At 36.9% G+C, this 24,159-nt stretch overlaps 1 protein-coding gene and 1 long non-coding RNA gene across 2 annotated transcripts; both read left to right on the forward strand.

Annotated features, from left to right (window-relative positions):
* The first annotated feature begins 262 nt into the window (after positions 1 to 262).
* Positions 263 to 2,327, forward strand: LOC127086873 (uncharacterized). Its single transcript, XM_051027692.1, has 5 exons — positions 263 to 500; positions 579 to 793; positions 1,219 to 1,389; positions 1,573 to 1,808; positions 1,900 to 2,327. Exons 1-5 carry the CDS (start codon positions 431 to 433, stop codon positions 2,147 to 2,149), a joined length of 942 nt encoding a protein of 313 aa, XP_050883649.1. The 5' UTR covers positions 263 to 430; the 3' UTR covers positions 2,150 to 2,327.
* Positions 2,328 to 11,333: 9,006 nt separating this feature from the next.
* Positions 11,334 to 12,145, forward strand: LOC127083422 (uncharacterized). Its single transcript, XR_007788406.1, has 2 exons — positions 11,334 to 11,536; positions 11,650 to 12,145. It is a non-coding gene; the product is annotated as an uncharacterized LOC127083422 (long non-coding RNA).
* Positions 12,146 to 24,159: the final 12,014 nt, after the last annotated feature.

A 24,159-nucleotide genomic window follows, 5' to 3' on the forward strand; every position in this document is an offset into this window, starting at 1 on the left:
CTCCTTTTATATATAATATTTTTAATTTTTTATTATATTTTTTTTCTCTATAATGATTATTTAAGAGATAAATTTGACAAAATGAAATTAATACTATCTTAAATTTTATAAATGATAATTAAAATTTTTTTTAAAAAAAAATACTTAAAAAGGAACGGAGATAATAATTTTTATCATAACTAACTCTGTAAATGGTTTTGAAGTGCTTGCATTCGCTGACTATTAAACCCAATTAAATATACTTATCCAAACAAACCTCAATCATTCACCATTTATAAAACAGCATCCAAATATCTGCTATAATTTGTCTCCATCTCAACATTTCGTAAACGAGCTAGGTTCTTCATTTGTCCTATACCTTTGAAATTTTCTCTTCTTTTGCCATCATAACCCCCTCACACACACTCACACACTTCACACCGCATCCAACATGGAAAACATCAAGCACAGTAATGTGGAAGTGAAAGGACTAAAGCTTCATGTAGCTGAAATTGGATCTGGTATATCAACACCCTTATATCACAATTATTTTCTTTGATTCATTTCAACACCATTATGACACTGTTTTGTTTGTTCAGGTGAAAAGGTTGTTGTTTTCTTACATGGATTTCCAGAAATATGGTATACATGGAGACACCAAATGATTGCGGTTGCCAATGCTGGATACCGTGCTATTGCCTTTGATTTTAGAGGCTATGGACTTTCTGATCATCCACAAGAGCCAGAAAAAGCAACTTCGATGGACCTTGTTCATGAAGTCAAGGATCTTTTAGATTCATTGGAAATCAGCAAGGTAAGAACCAAGATGTTCTGCACAATAATTTTCTCCCAAGTATAGAATCTCTTGTATTTTGTTGAATGTAAGTGCCAGACACCGATTCAAAGAGTATCGAATCAAAGATGTAAATTATTTTTCTGGCGAACACTTGTCTGACTTTTCCAACACGTGTCAGTCATAGAAGTGTCCGACACGCCTAATTCTAAAGGTGTATATGCTTCTTAGACAAGAACAAAGATCTTTCTAGTTGAGGTGAATGACATGTTTTCTTGGCTAGGCAAACATTAGTTCATTAATGATCATGTTGGTATTTTCCCTTTGATCAGAGTTTGAATGAACCTAAGTTATTTTAACTCTTGTAAATTATAATCCTTAGCTCACACCATTTGAGAACTTGTCTAAAACTTTTCTGGTGGTGCAATTTCAATTGCTTCTATCAGGCTTTCATTATTGGTCAGGACTTTGGTGCCATCATAGCATATCTTGTAGCGGTTGTCTATCCGGAAAAAATAGCTTCTGTCATAACTTTAGGCATTCCTTTCATCAATCCTGGTGCTTCTGCTGTCAAAAACGACCTTCTCCCAAAAGGCTTTTACATTACTAGGTGGCAGGTGCAAATTCTCTTCCATAATATTTTCATCCTCTTCTATATTCCTTCCGGACAATATAAGCAAAACGAAATACACGCATATCTGATCTATATTAGACCAAATATACATGTATTTTTTTTTGCTTGTATTTCACTTCGGAGTAGTTTATGACAATGATGAACTATTGAGTATAAAATAATTCAGGAGCCTGGGAGGGCAGAAGCAGATTTTGGCCGATTCGATGTTAAGTCGGTTATAAGGAACATCTATATTCTGTTCTCTAAAAGTGAGGTGCCAGTAGCAGGTGATGATCAAGAAATAATGGACTTGTTTAACCCATCAACTCCTCTCCCGCCATGGTTCTCTGAGGAAGACTTGAACGTTTACGCATCTTTATACGAAAAATCTGGCTTCAGATTTGCGTTGCAGGTTCCATACAGGTAATCAAAATCTCACTGTTCAACTCAATATCCATTTACTTCTAGATTGCTTTATATTCGTCTAAGTGGAACTGAATTTTGATCAACACAGATCTCTGACAGTGGAAAGTGGCCTAATTGATCCTAAAGTCAACGTTCCTGCATTGTTGGTAATGGGTGAGGAAGACTATTGCTTCAAGTTTCCTGGCATGGAAGAGTACATTCGAAGTGGGGTGGTGAAACATTTTGTGCCGGACTTGGAAATCATATATATTCCAGAAGGAAGGCATTTTTTGGGTGAACAATTCCCAGAGAAAGTGAACAAGCTCATCATTGAGTTCTTGGACAAACAAAGTATCTGATTGTGATTGTGGGTGGAGGCTAAGAGTCTCATGCTAATGGTTGTGTGACAAATGATTCTCTTGTGCTAGTGTGATTTCTATTCTGTGCATTGTACCTCTGATTTCATTAAGTAATTTGATTTGAGCAAGAACTATGCATGATTTTATTCTACAATGAAAATATTTTTAATTTTGGAAATATTAGTATAACTAGTATCATGTTGTCGTTCTAATCGGCAGCCCAAACTAGGGAGCATGTATCAACATACCGACACTTCATCTTGTGCGTTTTAGATTTACAATTGTAGAAAGAAATATCATCAAAACCATCAACGGAACATTGGATTGGGCTATACTATCCCTCTCCAGTAGGGAAAGGTATGATATTTTAAAAGAAATGCCGAAAATTTCCTAACTCTAGCACCGAGAGAATTCGGGATCACAGACTATGTCACGAACCCCCCTCATTGAAGTTACATATATTCAAATGATTTTCGGTAGTAAGAAGTTCAACCATAGCATAAAAAAACTTGAAATTTTTAAACACTCGGTAAAACTTCAACATTTTAGGGGGTTGTTTAAATTGGACTAAGCCATAGGGGACACAGAACCGTCCCGGTCAACTGAAAAATATTGAAGAAACCCCTCAAACAAACTTCGAGTCTAGATATATTGACACGCGGATTAGAAAGTCTTAATAATAATCCAACAATTGTGATGCAATTGTGAAGGAATATGTACCGGACAACGAAGAACTATTGAAAAATTCTATCGAGGAAGGTATGAATTCTATCTTCCCGAGCATTAGATGACAATTCATATTTCTCTTACTGCATCGAATCGGAATATACTGAAGGGGTTCCTAGGAAAACATCTATTACTCAGGAATGTGAGTTATGATTATCCTCGTCGATTGTAGGTTCAAAATGGCACTTGATGGCCTAGATCAGTGTATCTAATCATAGAGAAATGAGAGTGAGATACGATGAAGACAATCCCATTTTCTCACCACTCTCATTTGCATGAAAGATATGACGACTAAAATATCATTGTACCAGTAGCTAAACACCCACAAATAATCTAAAACCCAAATCAAACTATCATACTTACTGCACTCCAAAAAATGTAAAGAGTTGGATGAGGAAAACTTACCATCGGAGAGAGTTAAGATAGTTGAAGGAGAAGAATAAAATGTCTCAGTGTAGAGAAAGAACATTTCTAGTAAAAGAAATAATAAAAAGGAGAATTCAAAAGGAAGAAATGTAACACATTCAATTATTTATATGTGTGTCTTCGGAGAAAGGAGACAAAAAAATCAAAATCCCACAATCTAGAAGTGCGAGAAACCAAAGGTCGCACATCACCAAATAATCGAATAACATGTCATCTACGACATCATCAAAATAATAATTACAATGAGAATTCCTAGAAGAGTCATCGTATTAGGTCTAGTAATAGACCATCATGCTAAATACTACAAATTGGCGTGTGTCATGCGGTAAAGGCACCTGATTTCAAAAAACCCCATCATTTTTATAACAAAGAAGGGTGAGAATGCCAAAAGCCCAATGATGAGATAGTCCAATGATGATTAAAACATCAACAAATATCATCACCATCTTGGAAGAACCTCATATGTCATGTCCTAACTCTACTTGACCAATCTTGGAGGGAAACGGTTCCTATTTGGGCTGAATTCAAGAGAACATCAATCTATTAAAATATTAGCATATGTCAAAGATTATCCAACCTTAAATGCCGACCATCGTCGACAGTTGGATCAAGGGTAACATGTAAAGGAGGACTAGAAGAGAAAGAGCATAAAACCTCATGAGCATCTTAAGTTTTGCCCTAAGAATACATCCAATTAAGGTGCGAGATTAAATGAAGGATGTTAGATGACATAATTAGTAGTATTATGATATATGTCCCAAGGATGAGGATTCTGGATTCTCGACAATCCTAGAGTTTGTCTATAAAAGAGGTTCAACATCGTAGTTAAGGTATATATTCTTTAAAAACCTAAAAGCATTCTTCTTTACCTCATTCAATCACTGACTTAGGTGACAGAATGTTTGCACACACCACCCTCCTTTTTCGACGTTGAGAAAACCTGAATATAAAAAACATTATTGAAATCCTCCATCTCAATGAAGTTAAATCTATCATCAAGATTCATTAAGTTCAAATCGATCATGTATTTCCTTGATAATTCACTCCAAAAAGTATTATTAGTAAAAATATAGAGTTAATTGTTTTAAATTTATTACATAATTGTATAGCATCCCATATTTATTTCGTATAATTTCATTACTTATTCAATATGTATATTTTTTTTTAATTATACCAAATTCTTAATAATTTATCTTTATCTTTTGTATCATGTGATTCCTAGTAAATATGATGATTATAAAAATAAAAAAAAAAAGGAAAAAGTTATTATATGTAGAGAGCGTATAGGTAATATGATAAGAGTTTTTCTTTTTTCACTCTTTAAATTTTTTAAAAGTTTATGGAAATAACATAAATTCTCTAAATTTTAGAAATCAAAACATGTTTTAAAGACATCTGAATTCTAGAAGCCAAACCATGACAAAAATAAGAAGAAAAATAATTTGGATGTCTACATTCAAACTCCAAAAGTGTATTTCAGATTCAAAAATTCAAACATACTAAGGGGTATTTGGAATGTATAATCCAAACTAGGACCAGAATTAAACAAACAACAACAAGGATTAGTATATCCAAGTTCAGGATAAAGAATAAGGTCAAAGATATTTTCGCTCACTATTATTTGGGTAAATTTTAGTTTTCCCCCTTGTATATTAGTTTTTTACTATTGCACTCTTGTTATATTATTTTGCACTTTTATAATATTATTTTGCACTATGACTTTACAAATTAGATGATGTGGTGGGGAGGAAAACTTGAACTCTCTCCAAATAGCAGAGGGAAAAAGCAAAACTTACTCAAACGATAGGGGCAATATTAGGCCCACAAGAGAGAAACTAAACAAATACTATAAGGTTGAAATTGAAAAAAAAATTATAAGGGAGAAATCAAAACTTGTCCAAATGGAGGGGAAAAAGTATCTATAACCCTAAAAAGTATAACAAAATACCATTCCATATCGAAAATGTATGGATCTCATTAATCATATACCTTTTAATTAATATTCGGCTAATATATATATTGATCCTATGTTCCTGATAACAAAAGAACAATAAGATCAATAAAACAAAATGCGGAAATAGAATTAGAGGTTTTACCTCCAGCCATTGTTGCAGTGTTGTGAGTGCGCTGCCTTTGATTCTTCCAAGCTCTTGCTCTCTCAATATAGATGGTGTATTTTCTTTTCTGATGAGAGAAAGCTTTGGCGACCAAAGACTATTTATAGGTTTGATTCTATCATCAAGAATTTAAAGCCATTAAAACTCATTACCACCCAATTAAATGGTCATATCAATTTACATTAAAACCAAAATAAATCATACCCTTTTCAGAACCAAAATTCCAAAACTATATACCACATTAAAATTGGTTTTTTATTATTAATAATTATTATAATAAAAATAAGAAACCGTTACATTCTCCCACTTGGTCCATAGAACTTATTATTGGCATAAATGAGCCATGGAAAACTTACTCAAGAAATAAATATGTAATCATAGAGATAATCTCTCTTAAAGCGAGTAGTCTCATCTATGTATTACAACATGTCTATTTTCAAGTATATATCTGTAATGTGGTAACTAACTTGATGAATAAGTCAATGTTTACTCTTGGTCCAGATGTAACATATTTTCTCAAACTGATGTGCGCATGAAAATGAGAAAACATCACAATATAAGAGTTTTATTAATAAACTGTATGTATACAATCATAAGGAGGACCCAAGTCCCATGTTCTCTACATGATCCTTAAATTTTATTGGTGGCATGCCCTTAGTCAAAGGATCAACGATCATTAAATCAGTACTAATGTGATTAATAACTACTATTTTATCTTTAACTCTTTCTCTAATGGCTAAATACTTTATGTCGATGTGCTTGCTTCGACTTCCACTTTTATTGTTCTTAGCCATAACGACAACTGCTGAATTATCGCAAAAAATCTTCAGAGGTTTGGAAATAGAATCCATGATTCTAAGTCCAGAAATAAAACTCTTAAGCCATACACCATGAGAAGTAGCCTCAAAACAGGAGACAAACTCGGCTTCCATAGTAGAAGTAGCAATCAAGGTTTGCTTAGTACTTCTCCATGAAATAGCTCCATCAACCATCATAGAAATATATCCTGATGTTGATTTACGAGAATCAACGCAACCAGCAAAGTCGGAGTCTGAATAGTCGATCACATCAAGATTGTCCATCTGCCTATACATTAACATGTAATCTTTTGTTCCTTTAAGATATCTCAACACCTTCTTTGCAGCTTTCCAGTGATCCATACCTAGATTACTCTGATATCTTCCTAAGATTCCAACAACAAATGCAATGTCGGGCCTTGTGCATACTTGAGCATACATAAGACTTCCAACAACAGAAGCATATGGAATGTTCTTCATTTGTTCCCGCTCAAAATCATTCTTAGGGCATTGATTCAAATTAAACCCATCGCCCTTGACAATGGGTGCAACACTTGGTGAACAATCTTTCATTCTAAATCTCTCTAAAACTTTATTGATGTAGGTTTCTTGTGATAGACCCAAAATTCCTCGAAGTCTATCTCTGTGGATCTTAATGCCAATGACATAAGACGCCTCACCCATATCCTTCATATCAAAGTTTTTAGAGAGGAATTGTTTCACCTCATGTAGAAAACCTTTATCATTGGTTGCAAGTAGTATGTCGTCCACATACAAAATGAGAAAACAAATTTTACTCCCACTGACCTTCTGGTATATACATTGATCCATGGGGTTTTCAATAAACCCAAATGAGGATATCGTTTCATGGAATTTAAGATACCATTGACGAGAGGCTTGTTTTAACCCATATATGGATCTCTTAAGCTTGCAAACCAAATGCTCACCACTATTAGAAGAGAAACCTTCAGGTTGTTTCATATAAACCTCCTCCTCTAAATCACCATTAAGAAATGTTGTTTTCACATCCATTTGATGCAACTCAAGGTCAAAATGTGCAACTAATGCCAAGATGACACGAAGAGAATCTTTCTTAGATACAGGAGAAAAAGTATCAGTGTAATCGATTCCCTCCTTTTGAGTAAATCCCTTAGCAATGAGTTTGGCCTTGTATCTCTCAATGTTGCCTAATGAATCTTTCTTGGTTTTAAAGACCCATTTACAACCAATGGCCTTTTCCCCATTAAGTAACTCTACAAGATCCCATACGTTGTTGTTTTTCATGGAATCCATTTCATCATTCATGGCATCATACCACAAATTTGACTCTTCGTAACTCATGGCTTGTCTAAAGCTCTCAGGATCATTCTCAGCTCCAACATTATAGTCAGATTCTTGTAGATACACAATGTAATCATTAGGAATAACTGATTTTCTTGTCCTATCAGATCTTCTTAATGTTTGATCAACATTTTCTTGTGGATCTTGTTGCTCAACTAATTGTTCATCATCTTGATGACCAACTTGATTTACTGGATCATTAGAAGCTTGTGGAGTCTCGATGATTGGTTGATCAACATCCATTTGAACTTGAGGGATGTTGTAAATAGTAACTAATCTATTACTTGAAGTGGAAGGTTCATACTCTATATGATCATGCACAGAAATTGAATTTTTGATTTGATCGCTCCCACTAGTCAAATGATTTTCAAGAAACTTTGCATTTCTTGACTCCACAATCCTAGTTGTATGAGATGGACAATAAAATCTATAACCTTTAGACCTTTCGGCATATCCAATGAAATACCCACTAATGGTCCTCAAATCTTGTTTCTTTTCTTGTGGGTTATAAATCCTCACCTCAGACGGACATCCCCAAACGCGCATATGTCGTAAACTCGGCTTCCATCCTTTAAATAACTCAAATGGTGTCTTTGGGACAACCTTGGATGGAACCCGGTTTAGAATATACACAGCCGTCTTTAGTGCTTCATTCCACAATGATTTAGGAAGGTTAGAGTTGCCGCACCATGTTCAATAATGTCCGGTTTCTTCTTTCTGCAACACCATTTTGGTTCGGAGAACCGGGCATGGTGTATTGGGAAACAATCCCATGTTCTTGAAGAAACTTAGCAAATGGACCAGGTGCTTGTCCACTCTCAGTGTATCTACCATAGTATTCACCACCCCGATCTGATCTCACTATCTTTATTTGTTTTCGACACTGGTTCTAAACTTAAGCCTTAAAGACTTTGAAGGCATCCAATGCTTCATATTTATTGTTAAGCAAATAAATATTCATACATCGTGAGTAATCATCTATGAAAGTGATGAAATATTTCTGACCGTGTGCATCCATATCAGGACAGCATATGTCTGTATGAATTATTTCTAATATACTTGAACTTCTATTGGCACCTTTCTTAGACATGTTGGTCTGCTTTCCCTTAATGCAGTCAACACAAGTTTCAAAGTCAGCAAAATCTAGAGTATTAAGTATCCCATCTTTTACTAACCTTTTAATTCTCTCTATGGAGATATGTCCTAATCTCCGATGCCATAACATAGAAGAATTCTCATTAATATTACACCGCTTAGTGCCAATTTGAACATGCATTGAACTATAAATGGATTCGATTTATAAATTAATACGATAAAGACCATCAGACAATATACCATTCCCAACACATTATAAATTATAAAATAATTCAAACAAGGTGTCTTTAAAATTAAAGGAATATCCAAAAGGTACAAGTCTAGAAACTGAAATCAAGTTTCGTGAGAAACTTGGTACATAAAAGGTTCTTTCTAATTAAAAAAAACCATTACTCAAAATTAAATTGCAAGTTCCAATAGCTTCCACATGTGAGCCCATCCTGCTTCCTGATAGGACAGTCCGCTCACTTCCCACTGGCTTCCTTAGGTTTTGCATACCCTGTAAGGAATTTGCTATATGGATTGTTGATCCAGAATCAATCCACCAGGTGTTAATATTAACATCGGTCATATTAGATTCATAACAAACAAATGAGAATAAATTACCTTTCTTCTCAAGCCATTCTTTGAATCCAGGGCATTCCTTCTTCATGTGTCCTCCCTTTTTACAGAAGTAACACTTTGCTTCTTTCTTGATATCGCCTTGCGGTGGTATTTTGAATTTCCCTTTCTGATTGGCTTGTGACTTGTCAGTTTTGAAAGCTCTGTTCTTCCCGCGAGTGCTTGTCAGCAATGCACTCTCACTCTGTTCCATTACAAGCCTTTCTTCTTCCTGAACACACATGGTCATTAATTCATTGATTGACCATTTGTCTTTATGTGTATTGTAGAAGATCTCGAAAGGCCTATACTCAGACGAAAGATAGTTTAGAATATAGTGCACCAGGAAGGAGTCAGACATATCAACCTCAAGTTTCTTAAGTTGAGCTGAAATGTCACGCATTTTCATTATGTGCTCACGCATACCTTTCACACTGGTGAGTCGGTAGGAGGAAAATTTCATAATTAATGTGCTTGCCAAAGCCTTTTAAGAAGTGACGAACTGATCGTCAATGACTTTCAGCAAATCACAGACATTCTCATGCTGATCGACAGAACCACGTATTCCACCTGTGACCTTAATCTTAATGAACATCACATTGAGCCGGTTGGATCTCTCCCACCGCTCATATAGTGCGATTGCAGTTGGAGTACTTTCATCTGTAATTGCAGGTGGTTCGTCTTTCCTAATAGCATAATCTATGTCCATCCATTCTAGATGGAGGAGAATTCTTTCCTTCCACACCTTATAGTTATCTCCTCTGAGCTCGGAATATCACATCGGATATCAGAAAAATTAGCAGGTTGATGATTTTATTTGTGACGAATTCGCCTATGATCCACAACAACCATCTATTTTAACATTGATGACGGTTTTAAAATATTGATGTATAAACAAAGGCAATTCATCTTGTTTTGGAAAATTGTATCACACTTGTGAAAGATTTGATGATTAATTAGTATGATGTGCACTCTTTCTAGTTGGGTGTGATTTTTTATGTGAAACTTGTCTATCAAGATGCAACGAGTTGACATGCTCAAGAAAAGATGGCGAATTCTCGGTAGAAAAATTCTGTCCTTTTTGGTGTATCCTATATCTTAGCCTTACTTGTAGGTGCACATATTGAAGTTGATTTTGGATAAGAAAATAAACGAAATTGCTTTTTCATATATATCATTATGTAATAGTAAACAAATTTAAACGTATAACTATTTATCAGGTATTTTTATTTGTTATCAGATATTTCATATGTTACATTTCAGATCTTGGACTTTTGATAGACTCTTTATATATATATATATATATATATATATATATATATATATATATATATATATATGTTGCGCATTATTAATATATTTAATAGTAATTGCAGTGTTGGTCTTTTGTTTCCTTCAATGTCATCAAAATGTTTCTTGGAATGACCATATTATTATCACGTCAAGAACAACTATGGTCACTTTCATTTTTAGAAGATATGCATATTTATGACCTTCAAAATAATTTTCAGCTTATAAATGTGTATCCATTCAAATAATAATAGTCCATAAACTATAACTCAAAAAATAACTCTTCATTCAAAATGAACACTCACATTTTGAGGATGATGTATCCCTGTGTTTCTTCTTCTTTTTATATTTTTGATATTTATCCGCTATTTCACATTTCGATAAAAGAAATGAAGTTGTATTTTTCTATGTTAATGTGATATTGAAATAATAATATTAAATTTTAACTTATTTATTTCACCTCTTATCATATCACATTTTGATCATTAATTGTATACGAGAATCAATATATGCATTTGAAAGTAGATGACAACTTTCACATCAACGACTTTCACATTGATAATTTGAGGTACAAATTCACATGAGTAACACACACAATCGATAAAAGATTCATCATGGGAGTCCATATTTAAAAGGATTAAATATGTATGTGATTCTCTTAAAAATTTCATAATTCAATTTTAATCCTCTAAAAATTTGATCGGAATAATGTTCTTTCTAAAGTTTCCGGTCCACGGTTTTGGTTTATACCGTCAATTTTCTCTAACACAAACTGAGGTGGAAGGACAACTAGCATATTTTTGACACCTAGCAGAGGAACAAATGACACCTAGCATATTTACCCTAACTTACACTTTCTTTCCCAAATTTCCTGCAACTTCCCTAGCAGTTCATCATCTAAAAAATCCAAACCAACTTTTCTTTTCATCTCAATTCCTCACCTCAACGATTCTAATCAAACTCGTTTCAATGTCTTCTTACAACTTTTACGAGATGTACTGGGTTCTTTTATACATTGATTCAACAACCTTTAAAATCGTCACTTGTAATTTGTTTTTGTGCAGCTTAGTATTAATCTCACTCAAAGTTTGGTTGTTTTATATTTCAGATCTACAAGACATTAACAGTTCTCTTCTAAAAATCATCTGATTATACTTATTTACTATATTCCTACATTTGTTAGGTTCTATATGGATTATTTAAGATAACTGGGATTCCACTTGAACTGTTTGATGAGTTGTCAGCGAGGAATTTGGCTATTTGGAATGTGATGATACGTGGGTTTTGAAGGGATAAAGGTTGAGTATGTTATTTCATGAAACTCTCTGGTTTCTATTTATGCAAACAATAATTCAGCATGAGTTTAGGAATGAGTAAAGACGAAATCTAGAGTTCTCTGATACTAGAGGTAGAAAGTTGAACTTTATTAGTGTTTTTCACTTGAGTTGGTAATTAAATTAAATTTTAAACAGTTTAAGAGAAATGAAAAATATGAAGTTTGTATATTCTACGATTCATAATATTTGAAGGTATTTGAAGGTGTTGGTGTTAGTTGTCAACAAGATTTTAGGAACTATAATAGGAATATAGTTATTAATTGTTAATTATCATGATTTGGCTATAATTATTCTGATTTAGTTATAATTAGAAATATGTTTTATGTGTATATAAATATAACCTATTCCCTCCTTGTAATATACTATTGAAATAATATGAAAGTTTTATATCAGTTTAACATGGTATCAGAGCCTGGTCTTAATCCTGTCCTACGGTAACACTTTCCATCCTTCTTCCATGGCCGACTCGGATTCAAACTCCGATGAGGTTACCTCGTCTTCCATTCTTGCTGAATTGACGAAGAAAATGACGGAAGTTCTGAACCGTGCGTCATCCCCGTCACAAATTGGTTCTGACCATACGGTGGCACCGATTGGCATCAAGTTAGATGGCAACAACTATCCCCTTTGGTCCCAGGTGGTCGAGATGTATATCTCGGACAAAGACAAACTAGGATATATCAATGGAGATCTTCCGCAACCCCCTCAAACAGATCCTACGTTTCGACGTTGACGAACTGACAACACGATTGTTAAGGGATGGATAATCAACTCAATGGACTCTTCTCTAATCAACAACTTTATTCACTTCTCCACTGCCAAGCTGGTGTTGGATGCAATTACGACCACGTACTTTGATGGCAGTGACACCTCCCAGGTGTATGACCTTCGGCGACGGGTGACACGTCTTAAACAAGCCGGTGGTTCTCTTGAAAAATATTATAACGATCTCCAAGGACTTTGGCGTGAGATAGATTTTCATCGTCCAAATCCGATGACATGTCAAGTTGATATCCAACACTACAATACACTTATCCAAGAAGAACGAGTGTATGTGTTTTTGGATGGACTTGATGACCGCTTAGATAATATCAGAAGCGATGTTTTACAAATGAAACTGTTTCCAACTGTGGAGCAAGCATATGCACATGTTATGAGGGAAGCTCTTCGTCAGGCAGTGATGACAGACAACTCCAATGAGTTATCTGGAGTAGTTCTTGCATCTAAGGGTCTCAAATTACATAGCAGTAAGATACTTTCTCATTCCAAACATAAAGAACCATCTAATGGCACTAAGTGCTCTCATTGTGGAGGTAACAAACATACTAGCGAGACCTGTTTTAAGCTTCATGGTTATCCAGACTGGTGGACAGATTTTCAGGCTCGAAAGCGTCGCGATACAACTGATAGCAACCCGGGAAAAGCTGCAGTAGCTACTGTCGAACCCCATCTTTCCCTCATTCCAAAATCAAGTTCCCACACCACTGAAGGTAATGTTCTGATTTGCTCTAATCATGATGATGACTCTAATGCATGGATACTTGATTCCGGAGCTACCGATCATATGACGTTCGATGCTGCTAATTTTTCTGAATGTTCAACCCCTCGGCGCTTAAGTATTGCCAACGCAAATGGTGGTTTATCGGCGGTAACAGGGGCTGGAACTGTGATGTTATCACCAACCCTTTCGCTTTCAACTACACTACTTGTTCCCTCTCTATCTCATAAGTTGCTGTCTGTGAGTCAAGTTACAAAAGACTTGAACTGTGTTGTGCTGATTTATCCATTTTTTTGTTTCCTTCAGGATATTCTCACGAAGGAGATCATTGGGCGTGGTACTAAGAGAGGGGGACTTTACTATATGGAGGATTTTAGTGTAGGCCGAGCGCGTCACATGCATTATCCAAGAAACAATAAAATGGAGCAAGTCTTACTTTGGCATCGCCGATTAGGCCATCCTTCGTTTGGCTACCTGAAACATGTGTTCCCAAGCTTATTTTCAGATACATCTTTGTTGAACTTCAAATGTGAAGCTTGTATTTTAGCCAAGAGTCATCGAGTTACTTTTCCATCAAGTATGAATAAAAGTAATGCTCCATTTGCTTTAATCCATTCTGATGTATGGGGTCCATCCCCAAAATCTTCTATCTCTGGTTATCGGTGGTTTGTGATATTTGTTGATGATTGCACTCGAATGACTTGGATTTATTTGTTGAAACAAAAAAATGAAGTGATACACATATTTCAACAATTCCATAAAATGATTCAAACTCAATATTCAAAGAAAGTTAAGATCCTTCGCTCTGATAATGACGGGGAGTTTGTAAATCATCAATTCCATGAGTATTTCAAAAAACACGGACTTATTCATGAAACCACGTGTCCACAAACCCCACAACAAAATGGTGTTACAGAACGAAAAAATCGCCATATTCTTGAAACTGTCCGTGCTCTTTTACATGGAGCACATGTGCCTCACCACCATTGGACTGGCGTTGTTACTACAGCAGTACATCTCATCAATCGGATGCCATAGAAGGTCCTTGAATTTAAAACTCTGCTGCATACCTTGTCCACATTTGTACCGCTGCCTACAATACAAATGTTGCCACCTCGAGTCTTTGGGTGTGTTGCGTTTGTTCACCTACATAAAAACCAGCGTATAAAGCTTGATCCGTGTGCCATTCGCTGCCTGTTTTTGGGATATGGTGTACACCAGAAAGGGTATCGTTGCTATGACCCTATTACTCGACGCATTTATGTAACTATGGATGTTACATTCTTGGAATTTGACCATTTCTACTCATCTGTATCACCCAATTCTTCTCTTCAGGGGGAGACACCAGAAGAAGAGTCGAATTGGTCGACATTTGACTAGTTCAAAGATATTGATATACCTTCAACTGAAGTTTTTGGTGATTCTTGTAAAACTCAAACAGATCATATGAGTCCTGAAGTTGAAGTATCGGAATTCCCCCCTCTCCAGTACTCAACGATCCATCTCCTGAGAATATCATTGAGGTAAACTCTCCTATATCTCATAATAATAATAATAATGGTGATATCTCTCTTAGCTATGAATTACCTCATATGCATAATCGGGGAAAACCACCGAAGCGTTACTCTCCTGAAGAAGAGGATCATAGATCAAGGTATCCAATTGCTAATTATGTCTCTATTTAGCACTTGTCTGAACCCCTTAAGAAATTTGCAAATGAGATGTCTTCATACAATGTACCTAGCAATGTTGAAGAGGCCATTGAAGACCCTAGACGGGTTCAAGCTATGAATGAAGAAATGGAGGCATTAAACAAGAATGCGACATGGGCTCTTGTCCCTTTACCAAAAGGAAAGAAACCAGTAGGGTTTAAGTGGGTTTTCTCTATCAAGTACAAAGCTGATGGGTCTATTGAAAGGTACAAAACAAGATTAGTGGCTAAAGGCTTTACACAAACATATGGCATAGACTATCAATAAACTTTTTCACCTGTTGCCAAGTTGAGCACTGTCAGAGTTCTTTTATCTCTTGCAGTAAATCTGGATTGGCCATTGCATCAGTTAGACGTGAAAAATGCATTTCTCCATGGGCACTTGAAAGAAGAAATATATATGGATATCCCTCAGGGATACATGACAAATTATGAGACTAAGGTGGTGTGTAAATTGCAACGCAGTTTGTACGGCTTGAAGCAATCTCCTAGAGCGTGGTTTGGGAGATTGAACCTGGCAATGAAAAAATATGGCTTCCAACAAAGCAACACATATCATACGTTGTTTCTGAAACATCGTCAAGGTAAGGTCACAGTTTTGATTGTGTATGTAGATGATATGATTATTACAGGAGATGACTCTGAGGAAATAACAAAACTTCAAAAACAACTTGCAACCGAATTTGAGATGAAAAATCTAGGTGGGCTCAAATATTTTCTAGGTATTGAAGTTGCTAGGTCGAAGAAAGACATCTTTTTATCTCAACGAAAATATATCCTAGATCTTTTATCAGAAGTTGGGCTACTAGACTGTAAACCTGTAGATACTCCAATTGTCCAGAACCACCAACTTGGAGAATATCCAGACCAAGTGCCAACAAACAAAGGAAGGTACCAGAAATTGGTTGGCAAACTTATTTACTTATCTCATACACGACCTGATATAACGTATGCGGTAAGTGTAGTAAGTCAATTTATGCACAACCCGAGTAAAGATCACATGGACGCGGTAATTTGAATCATGCGGTACTTGAAGTCCTCGCTTGGAAAAGGCTTGATGTTCACAAAGAATAATCATGTACAAGTTGAAGGTTATACAGACGCTGACTGGGCAGGAGATATTGTAACACCCTTCTAAATACCCCACATATTTAATTAAAACAACAACAATTAAATCATACATATCAGAGTAAATATTGTCACTCAAGGGTGTCACATAACAACTTCTTCACATAATTCAACATAAAAGCAGTCATACTCAATTTTATTCGACATAAAAACTTCTTTAACAATACGCAGCGGATAAAAGATTTCAACATCTGTAATTCATCAAAATTAACATTTATTCGATAATTCAAACATCCCGTCCCGATGTTACATCTATCAGAGCATGACCCTCTAACCACACTAGACTTCAAGCACTAGCTCCTACTCAACTCACTGCTCGTTACCTGAAAAATATTGTAAGGGTGAGTTTCTCAATCGATATAACAAATATTATAAATCATCATGTTATGTTAAGTAATTCTACACGTTAATCACCCAAATCATATCATGCATGCGGTAACGGCACATTCAACTCAATTATCATACGCAAATACAACGTAAATACAACTCAATAACAACATAAAATGCAACTCAATGAGACTCGACTCTTTATGCATGTGGTACCATTTGGAGTAAAACTCCCAACTTAAAATCATTGCCAGTTTAGTGGGCATCAAGGCATAAGCCTCCAACTTTCAACTTAAAATTTTGCCAATCCAGGCCAACGTGGTGTGAGCAAAAGCCCCATAATTTTTGCCAATCCAGGCCAACGTGGTGTGAGCAAAAGCCCCGACTTAATGCATATGAATGTCTATGGCATGTACGACTTGAATTCAACAACATAAGAATAACAGCAACATAACAGCTTTTCTTTCAACAAAACAACTTATAATCAACTTTGGCTCATCAGCCTACAACTTAATATTTTCAACAAGACAACTTATAATCAACTTTTCAACATATTTGCATCGGCATTTCACAACATAAACTCAACAATTTTATTCATCACAATTAACTGCAATAGGCCAACTACCAATTGCATATACAACATAAAAATCAACTATTTTTCCACACTGCAACAGTGTTAACCGGTTAACGCTATAGGTTAACCGGTTAACGCAGGACAAAAATACCATTTCTGGCAAAACGCAACAGTGTTAACCGGTTAACGCTATAGGTTAACCGGTTAACGCAGGCAAAACTCCACATTTTCTCAATTTATAACAGTGTTAACCGGTTAACACCCTGGGTTAACCGGTTAACGCAGGCGAAACAGCAGTTCCTGCGCTAACACAAGGCAGAATGCAGAGTTTCCGCATTTTCCGCCGTTGGAGGACTTCCGGACCTCCGATTCCAAATCCGTAAAAAGCGATACGTTCAGAATCTCACAACTCACACAGCTACCGATCTAATTTCAGCTTAAATTCAACTTATTCATCATAATACTTCAGCATCCATAATCTCAATTCGGTCAAATTAACAGCTTATCACTACCCATTACATGTTAATCGATAATACCCGTTAAACGACGATAACCCCCCTTACCTTAACAATCCGGCAAATCTCTAAGCTTTAGCTTCTCCGTTCCTCAACCGTGCTTTTCGGCTCTTTGCCCTTCTTCCTCTTCTCTGCAGCTTCTCTGTTTCTCACGTGAAACCTTTTCCAAAAATGAAACCCTTTCCTTATTCTAACTTATATATTTTTCCAATAATTATTATTAATAATAATAATAATCCAATAATTCAATTTTATTTAATTAAATTAATAAATATATTATCAACTTAATTAAATAATTCTTTTTCTTTATTTGGGGTGTTACAACTCTCCCCCACTAAAAGAGTTTTCGTCCTCGAAAACATACCTCAAACAAATAACTCTGGATAAGACTCCTTCATCTGACTCTCCAGTTCCCAAGTCACATTGCCACCTGCTGGTCCTCCCCAAGCTACCTTCACCAAGGCAATCTCTTTACCCCGCAACTGCTTCAACTCTCGATCCTCAATCCTCATAGGTGATGTTTCAACAGTCAGGTTATCTCTCACCTGTACATCATCTACTTGGACAACATGCGACGGATCATGAACGTACCTCCTCAACTGAGACACATGAAAAACTTCATGCAAATTCGCAAGTGACGGCGGTAAAGCGATACGATAGGCTACTTCTCCTATCCTCTCCGAAATCTGATAAGGACCAATAAATCGCGGTGTCAACTTCTTCGACTTCAAGGCTCGACCAACACCAGTTATCGGAGTAACACGAAGAAACACGTGATCTCCCTCTTGAAACTCAAGTGATTTCCTCCTCTTATCATGATAACTCTTCTGACGACTCTGAGCAATTCTCATCTTCTCCTGAATCATCTTAATCCTTTCTGTAGTTTGTTGAACAATCTCCGGTCCAACCACAGCACTCTCACCGGACTCATACCAACATAACGGTGTCCGACATCTCCTACCATACAAAGCTTCAAACGGCGCCATACCAATGCTCGAATGAAAACTATTGTTGTAGGTAAACTCAATCAAAGGTAAATAACAATCCCAAGTACCTCCCTTCTCCAAAACACAAGCTCTCAAAAGATCCTCCAATGACTGAATCGTCCTCTCAGTCTGACCATCAGTCTGCGGATGATATGCAGAACTCAATCTCAGCTTAGTTCCCAAAGCCTTCTGCAAACCTTCCCAGAACTTCGATGTAAATCTAGGATCTCTGTCCGAAACAATACTCGACGGAATACCATGCAGACTTACAATCTTCTCAATATACAACTCAGCTAATTTCTCTAACGGATAATCCATTCTGATCGGAATAAAATGAGCCGATTTCGTCAATCTATCAACAATCACCCAAATGGCTTCAAAATTCTTACTTGTCCTCGGTAACCCAGAAACAAAATCCATACTGATACTATCCCATTTCCACTCTGGAATCGCCAACGGTTGCATTAGCCCAGACGGCTTCTGATGCTCAATCTTTGACTTCTGACAAGTCAAACAAGAATAAACGAAACTCGCGATATCTCTTTTCATTCCCGGCCACCAAAATAACTTCTTTAAATCATGATACATCTTCGTAGCTCCAGGATGAATACTCAACCCACTACGATGTCCTTCTTCAAGAATACTCTTCTTAAGTTCAGTAACATCCGGAACACACACCCGACTACCAAATTTCAAAATACCATTCTCATCAATTCTGAATTCGTCACCTTGACCTTGATTCACTAGAGTCAACTTATCAACCAAAAGCATATCAGATTTCTGACCCTCTCTGATCTCCTCCAGAATACCACTTGTTAACTTCAACATTCCCAATTTAACACTGTTGTGAGTACTCTCACACACCAAGCTCAAGTCTCTAAACTGCTCAATTAAATCCAATTCCTTAACCATTAGCATAGACATATGTAATGATTTCCGACTCAATGCATCAGCCACTACGTTTGCTTTACCCGGATGGTAATTCAAACCAAAGTCATAATCCTTCAGAAACTCCAACCATCTCCTCTGTCTCATATTCAGCTCCTTCTGATCAAACAAATACTTTAAACTTTTATGGTCACTGAAAACTTCAAATCTTGACCCGTACAAATAATGCCTCCACAACTTCAGAACAAACACTACAGCCGCCAACTCTAAATCGTGCGTCGGATAGTTCCTCTCATGAACCCTCAGCTGTCTTGAAGCATAAGCTATAACCTGCTTATTCTGCATCAACACGCCACCCAAACCCAACAATGAAGCATCACAGTAAACTTCAAATGGTTCCGATGAACTCGGTAATATCAGAATAGGAGCAGTAGTCAACCTTCTCTTTAGCTCTTGGAAACCTTCTTCACATTTTGAGTCCCAAACAAACGCTTGCCCCTTTCTAGTCAACATCGTCAACGGTAACGCCAACTTAGAAAATCCCTCAATGAACTTCCTATAATAACCAGCCAAACCAAGAAAACTTCGAATCTCAGCAACAGACTTCGGAGCTTCCCACTTAGATACCGCTTCTCTCTTAGAAGGATCAACAGCAACGCCACCTCTTGAAATCACATGACCAAGAAAACTCACCTCTTCTAACCAAAATTCACATTTAGACAGTTTAGCAAATAACTTCTTTTCTCGTAGGATTTCTAAAACCACTTTCAATTGCTCAGCATGCTCTTCTTCAGATTTCGAATACACCAAAATGTCATCAATAAACACCACAACAAACTTGTCTAGGTACGGATGGAAAATCCTATTCATATACTCCATAAATACTCCAGGTGCATTAGTCACACCAAAAGGCATTACAGAATACTCATAATGTCCATACCTTGTTCTGAAAGCAGTCTTCTGAATATCCTCTGTTTTCACACGTATCTGATGATACCCAGATCTCAAATCTATTTTACTGAACACACTTGCACCAACCAACTGATCCATCAAATCATCAATCCTCGGCAAAGGATACCGATTCTTGATCGTCACTTTATTCAGTTGCCTGTAGTCCACACACAACCTCATAGTACCTTCTTTCTTCTTAACCAATAGCACTGGTGCACCCCACGGTGACACACTCGGACGAATAAATTTCTTATCCAATAGATCTTCCAACTGACTCTTCAATTCAGTTAACTCAACAGCAGACATACGGTACGGAGCCATCGATATCGGTCTAGTACCAGGTACCAAATCAATCGAGAACTCCACTTCACGTTCTGGTGGTAATTCATTCACTTCTTCTGGAAACACATCAGGAAAATCACACACCACGGCTAGATTGTCAATCACCAGTTTATCCTTAGCCTCCAAAGTCGCTAACAGCATAAACAACTCTGCTCCCTCAGCTACTGCCTCATCCACTTGCCTTGCTGATAGGAACAAACTCTTTCCTTCTTCAATCTCAGGAAAGATCACCGTCTTATCAAAACAATTGATAGAAACTCGGTCGAACACCAACCAGTTCATACCCAGAATAACATCAATCTGCACTAGTGGAAGACACACTAGGTCCATCCCAAAGTCTCTACCAAAAATACTCAAAGGACAATTTAAACAAACCGAAGTAGTAGTCACTGAACCCTTCGCAGGAGTATCAATTACCATACCACCAAACAACTCAGATATCTCTAACTTAAGTTTCACAGCACAATCCAAAGATATAAAGGAATGAGTCGCACCTGTGTCAATAATAGCTACAAGAGGAAAGCCATTAATATAACACGTACCTCGGATCAAACGATCATCAGCAGAAGTCTCAGAACCCGATAAAGCAAAGACCTTGCCTCCAGACTGATTCCCTTTCTTCGGCTTCTGACACTGACTTCCAATATGCCCTTCTTCACCACAATTAAAACAAATCACTTCCTTGTGCTTGCAATCAGCTATTGCATGCCCAGTCTTACCACAGCGAAAACACCTCTTTACTTCAGCAGTGCATACATTACTCTTATGACCAGCCTGACCACATCTGAAGCAAACTATACCAGTAGGAGCACCTCCCCCACTAGCTCTCTGAGTCGGAGCAGCTCTTTGTTTCCCTTTCCCAGCTGGAACATCATACGGCTTGCCACGGTTTTGATGTTGCTTGCCTCTGCGGTCACTGACAATCTTGTAATGAGCATTATTGTCTTCTTCAAATATCCTGCAGCTATCAACCAAATCAGTAAAAATGCGTATCTTCTGATACCCAACAGCCTTCTTAATTTCAGAGCGCAATCCGTTCTCAAACTTGATGCACTTCGAAAATTCAGCACCACCACCAGTGTAATGAGGATAAAATTTGGACAACTCCACAAATTTCGCAGCATAATCAGTGACAGACATGTTTCCTTGCTTCAGCTCAAGGAATTCAATTTCCTTCTTACCACGGACATCTTCCGGATAATACTTCCTCAGAAATTCCCTACGGAATACATCCCAAGTAATGACTTCACCTGCCACGGTCAACCTCTCGTGAGTCTCTAGCCACCAGTCATCAGCTTCGACTGCTAGCATGTGAGTACCATACCGAACCTTCTGAGCTGGAGTGCAATCCATAACACGGAAGATTCTCTCAATCTCTTTCAACCATCCCAAGGCTGCATCTGGATCATGCTTTCCCTTAAACACCGGCGGATTCTCTCTCTGAAAAGTCGCCAAGCTACGTGACCCAGCATCCCCACCAGCATTTGGCAAGTTCTGCACCGCTTGTGCCATTGCTTGCATTGCGGCAGCCATTGCAGCGTCATTCCTTCCAGCCATTTCAACTTATCACTACAACACAACTTAAAAGTTAGACTAGTAACAATTACACAATTGTTAGACGGTAACGACACGACAACTGGCCGGACAGACCGACCTGCTCTGATACCACTAATGTAACACCCTTCTAAATACCCCACATATTTAATTAAAACAACAACAATTAAATCATACATATCAGAGTAAATATTGTCACTCAAGGGTGTCACATAACAACTTCTTCACATAATTCAACATAAAAGCAGTCATACTCAATTTTATTCGACATAAAAACTTCTTTAACAATACGCAGCGGATAAAAGATTTCAACATCTGTAATTCATCAAAATTAACATTTATTCGATAATTCAAACATCCCGTCCCGATGTTACATCTATCAGAGCATGACCCTCTAACCACACTAGACTTCAAGCACTAGCTCCTACTCAACTCACTGCTCGTTACCTGAAAAATATTGTAAGGGTGAGTTTCTCAATCGATATAACAAATATTATAAATCATCATGTTATGTTAAGTAATTCTACACGTTAATCACCCAAATCATATCATGCATGCGGTAACGGCACATTCAACTCAATACGCAAATACAACGTAAATACAACTCAATAACAACATAAAATGCAACTCAATGAGACTCGACTCTTTATGCATGTGGTACCATTTGGAGTAAAACTCCCAACTTAAAATCATTGCCAGTTTAGTGGGCATCAAGGCATAAGCCTCCAACTTTCAACTTAAAATTTTGCCAATCCAGGCCAACGTGGTGTGAGCAAAAGCCCCATAATTTTTGCCAATCCAGGCCAACGTGGTGTGAGCAAAAGCCCCGACTTAATGCATATGAATGTCTATGGCATGTACGACTTGAATTCAACAACATAAGAATAACAGCAACATAACAGCTTTTCTTTCAACAAAACAACTTATAATCAACTTTGGCTCATCAGCCTACAACTTAATATTTTCAACAAGACAACTTATAATCAACTTTTCAACATATTTGCATCGGCATTTCACAACATAAACTCAACAATTTTATTCATCACAATTAACTGCAATAGGCCAACTACCAATTGCATATACAACATAAAAATCAACTATTTTTCCACACTGCAACAGTGTTAACCGGTTAACGCTATAGGTTAACCGGTTAACGCAGGACAAAAATACCATTTCTGGCAAAACGCAACAGTGTTAACCGGTTAACGCTATAGGTTAACCGGTTAACGCAGGCAAAACTCCACATTTTCTCAATTTATAACAGTGTTAACCGGTTAACACCCTGGGTTAACCGGTTAACGCAGGCGAAACAGCAGTTCCTGCGCTAACACAAGGCAGAATGCAGAGTTTCCGCATTTTCCGCCGTTGGAGGACTTCCGGACCTCCGATTCCAAATCCGTAAAAAGCGATACGTTCAGAATCTCACAACTCACACAGCTACCGATCTAATTTCAGCTTAAATTCAACTTATTCATCATAATACTTCAGCATCCATAATCTCAATTCGGTCAAATTAACAGCTTATCACTACCCATTACATGTTAATCGATAATACCCGTTAAACGACGATAACCCCCCTTACCTTAACAATCCGGCAAATCTCTAAGCTTTAGCTTCTCCGTTCCTCAACCGTGCTTTTCGGCTCTTTGCCCTTCTTCCTCTTCTCTGCAGCTTCTCTGTTTCTCACGTGAAACCTTTTCCAAAAATGAAACCCTTTCCTTATTCTAACTTATATATTTTTCCAATAATTATTATTAATAATAATAATAATCCAATAATTCAATTTTATTTAATTAAATTAATAAAT

This window comes from Lathyrus oleraceus, chromosome 5, assembly GCF_024323335.1.
Source record: "Lathyrus oleraceus cultivar Zhongwan6 chromosome 5, CAAS_Psat_ZW6_1.0, whole genome shotgun sequence".
NCBI lineage: Eukaryota > Viridiplantae > Streptophyta > Magnoliopsida > Fabales > Fabaceae > Lathyrus > Lathyrus oleraceus.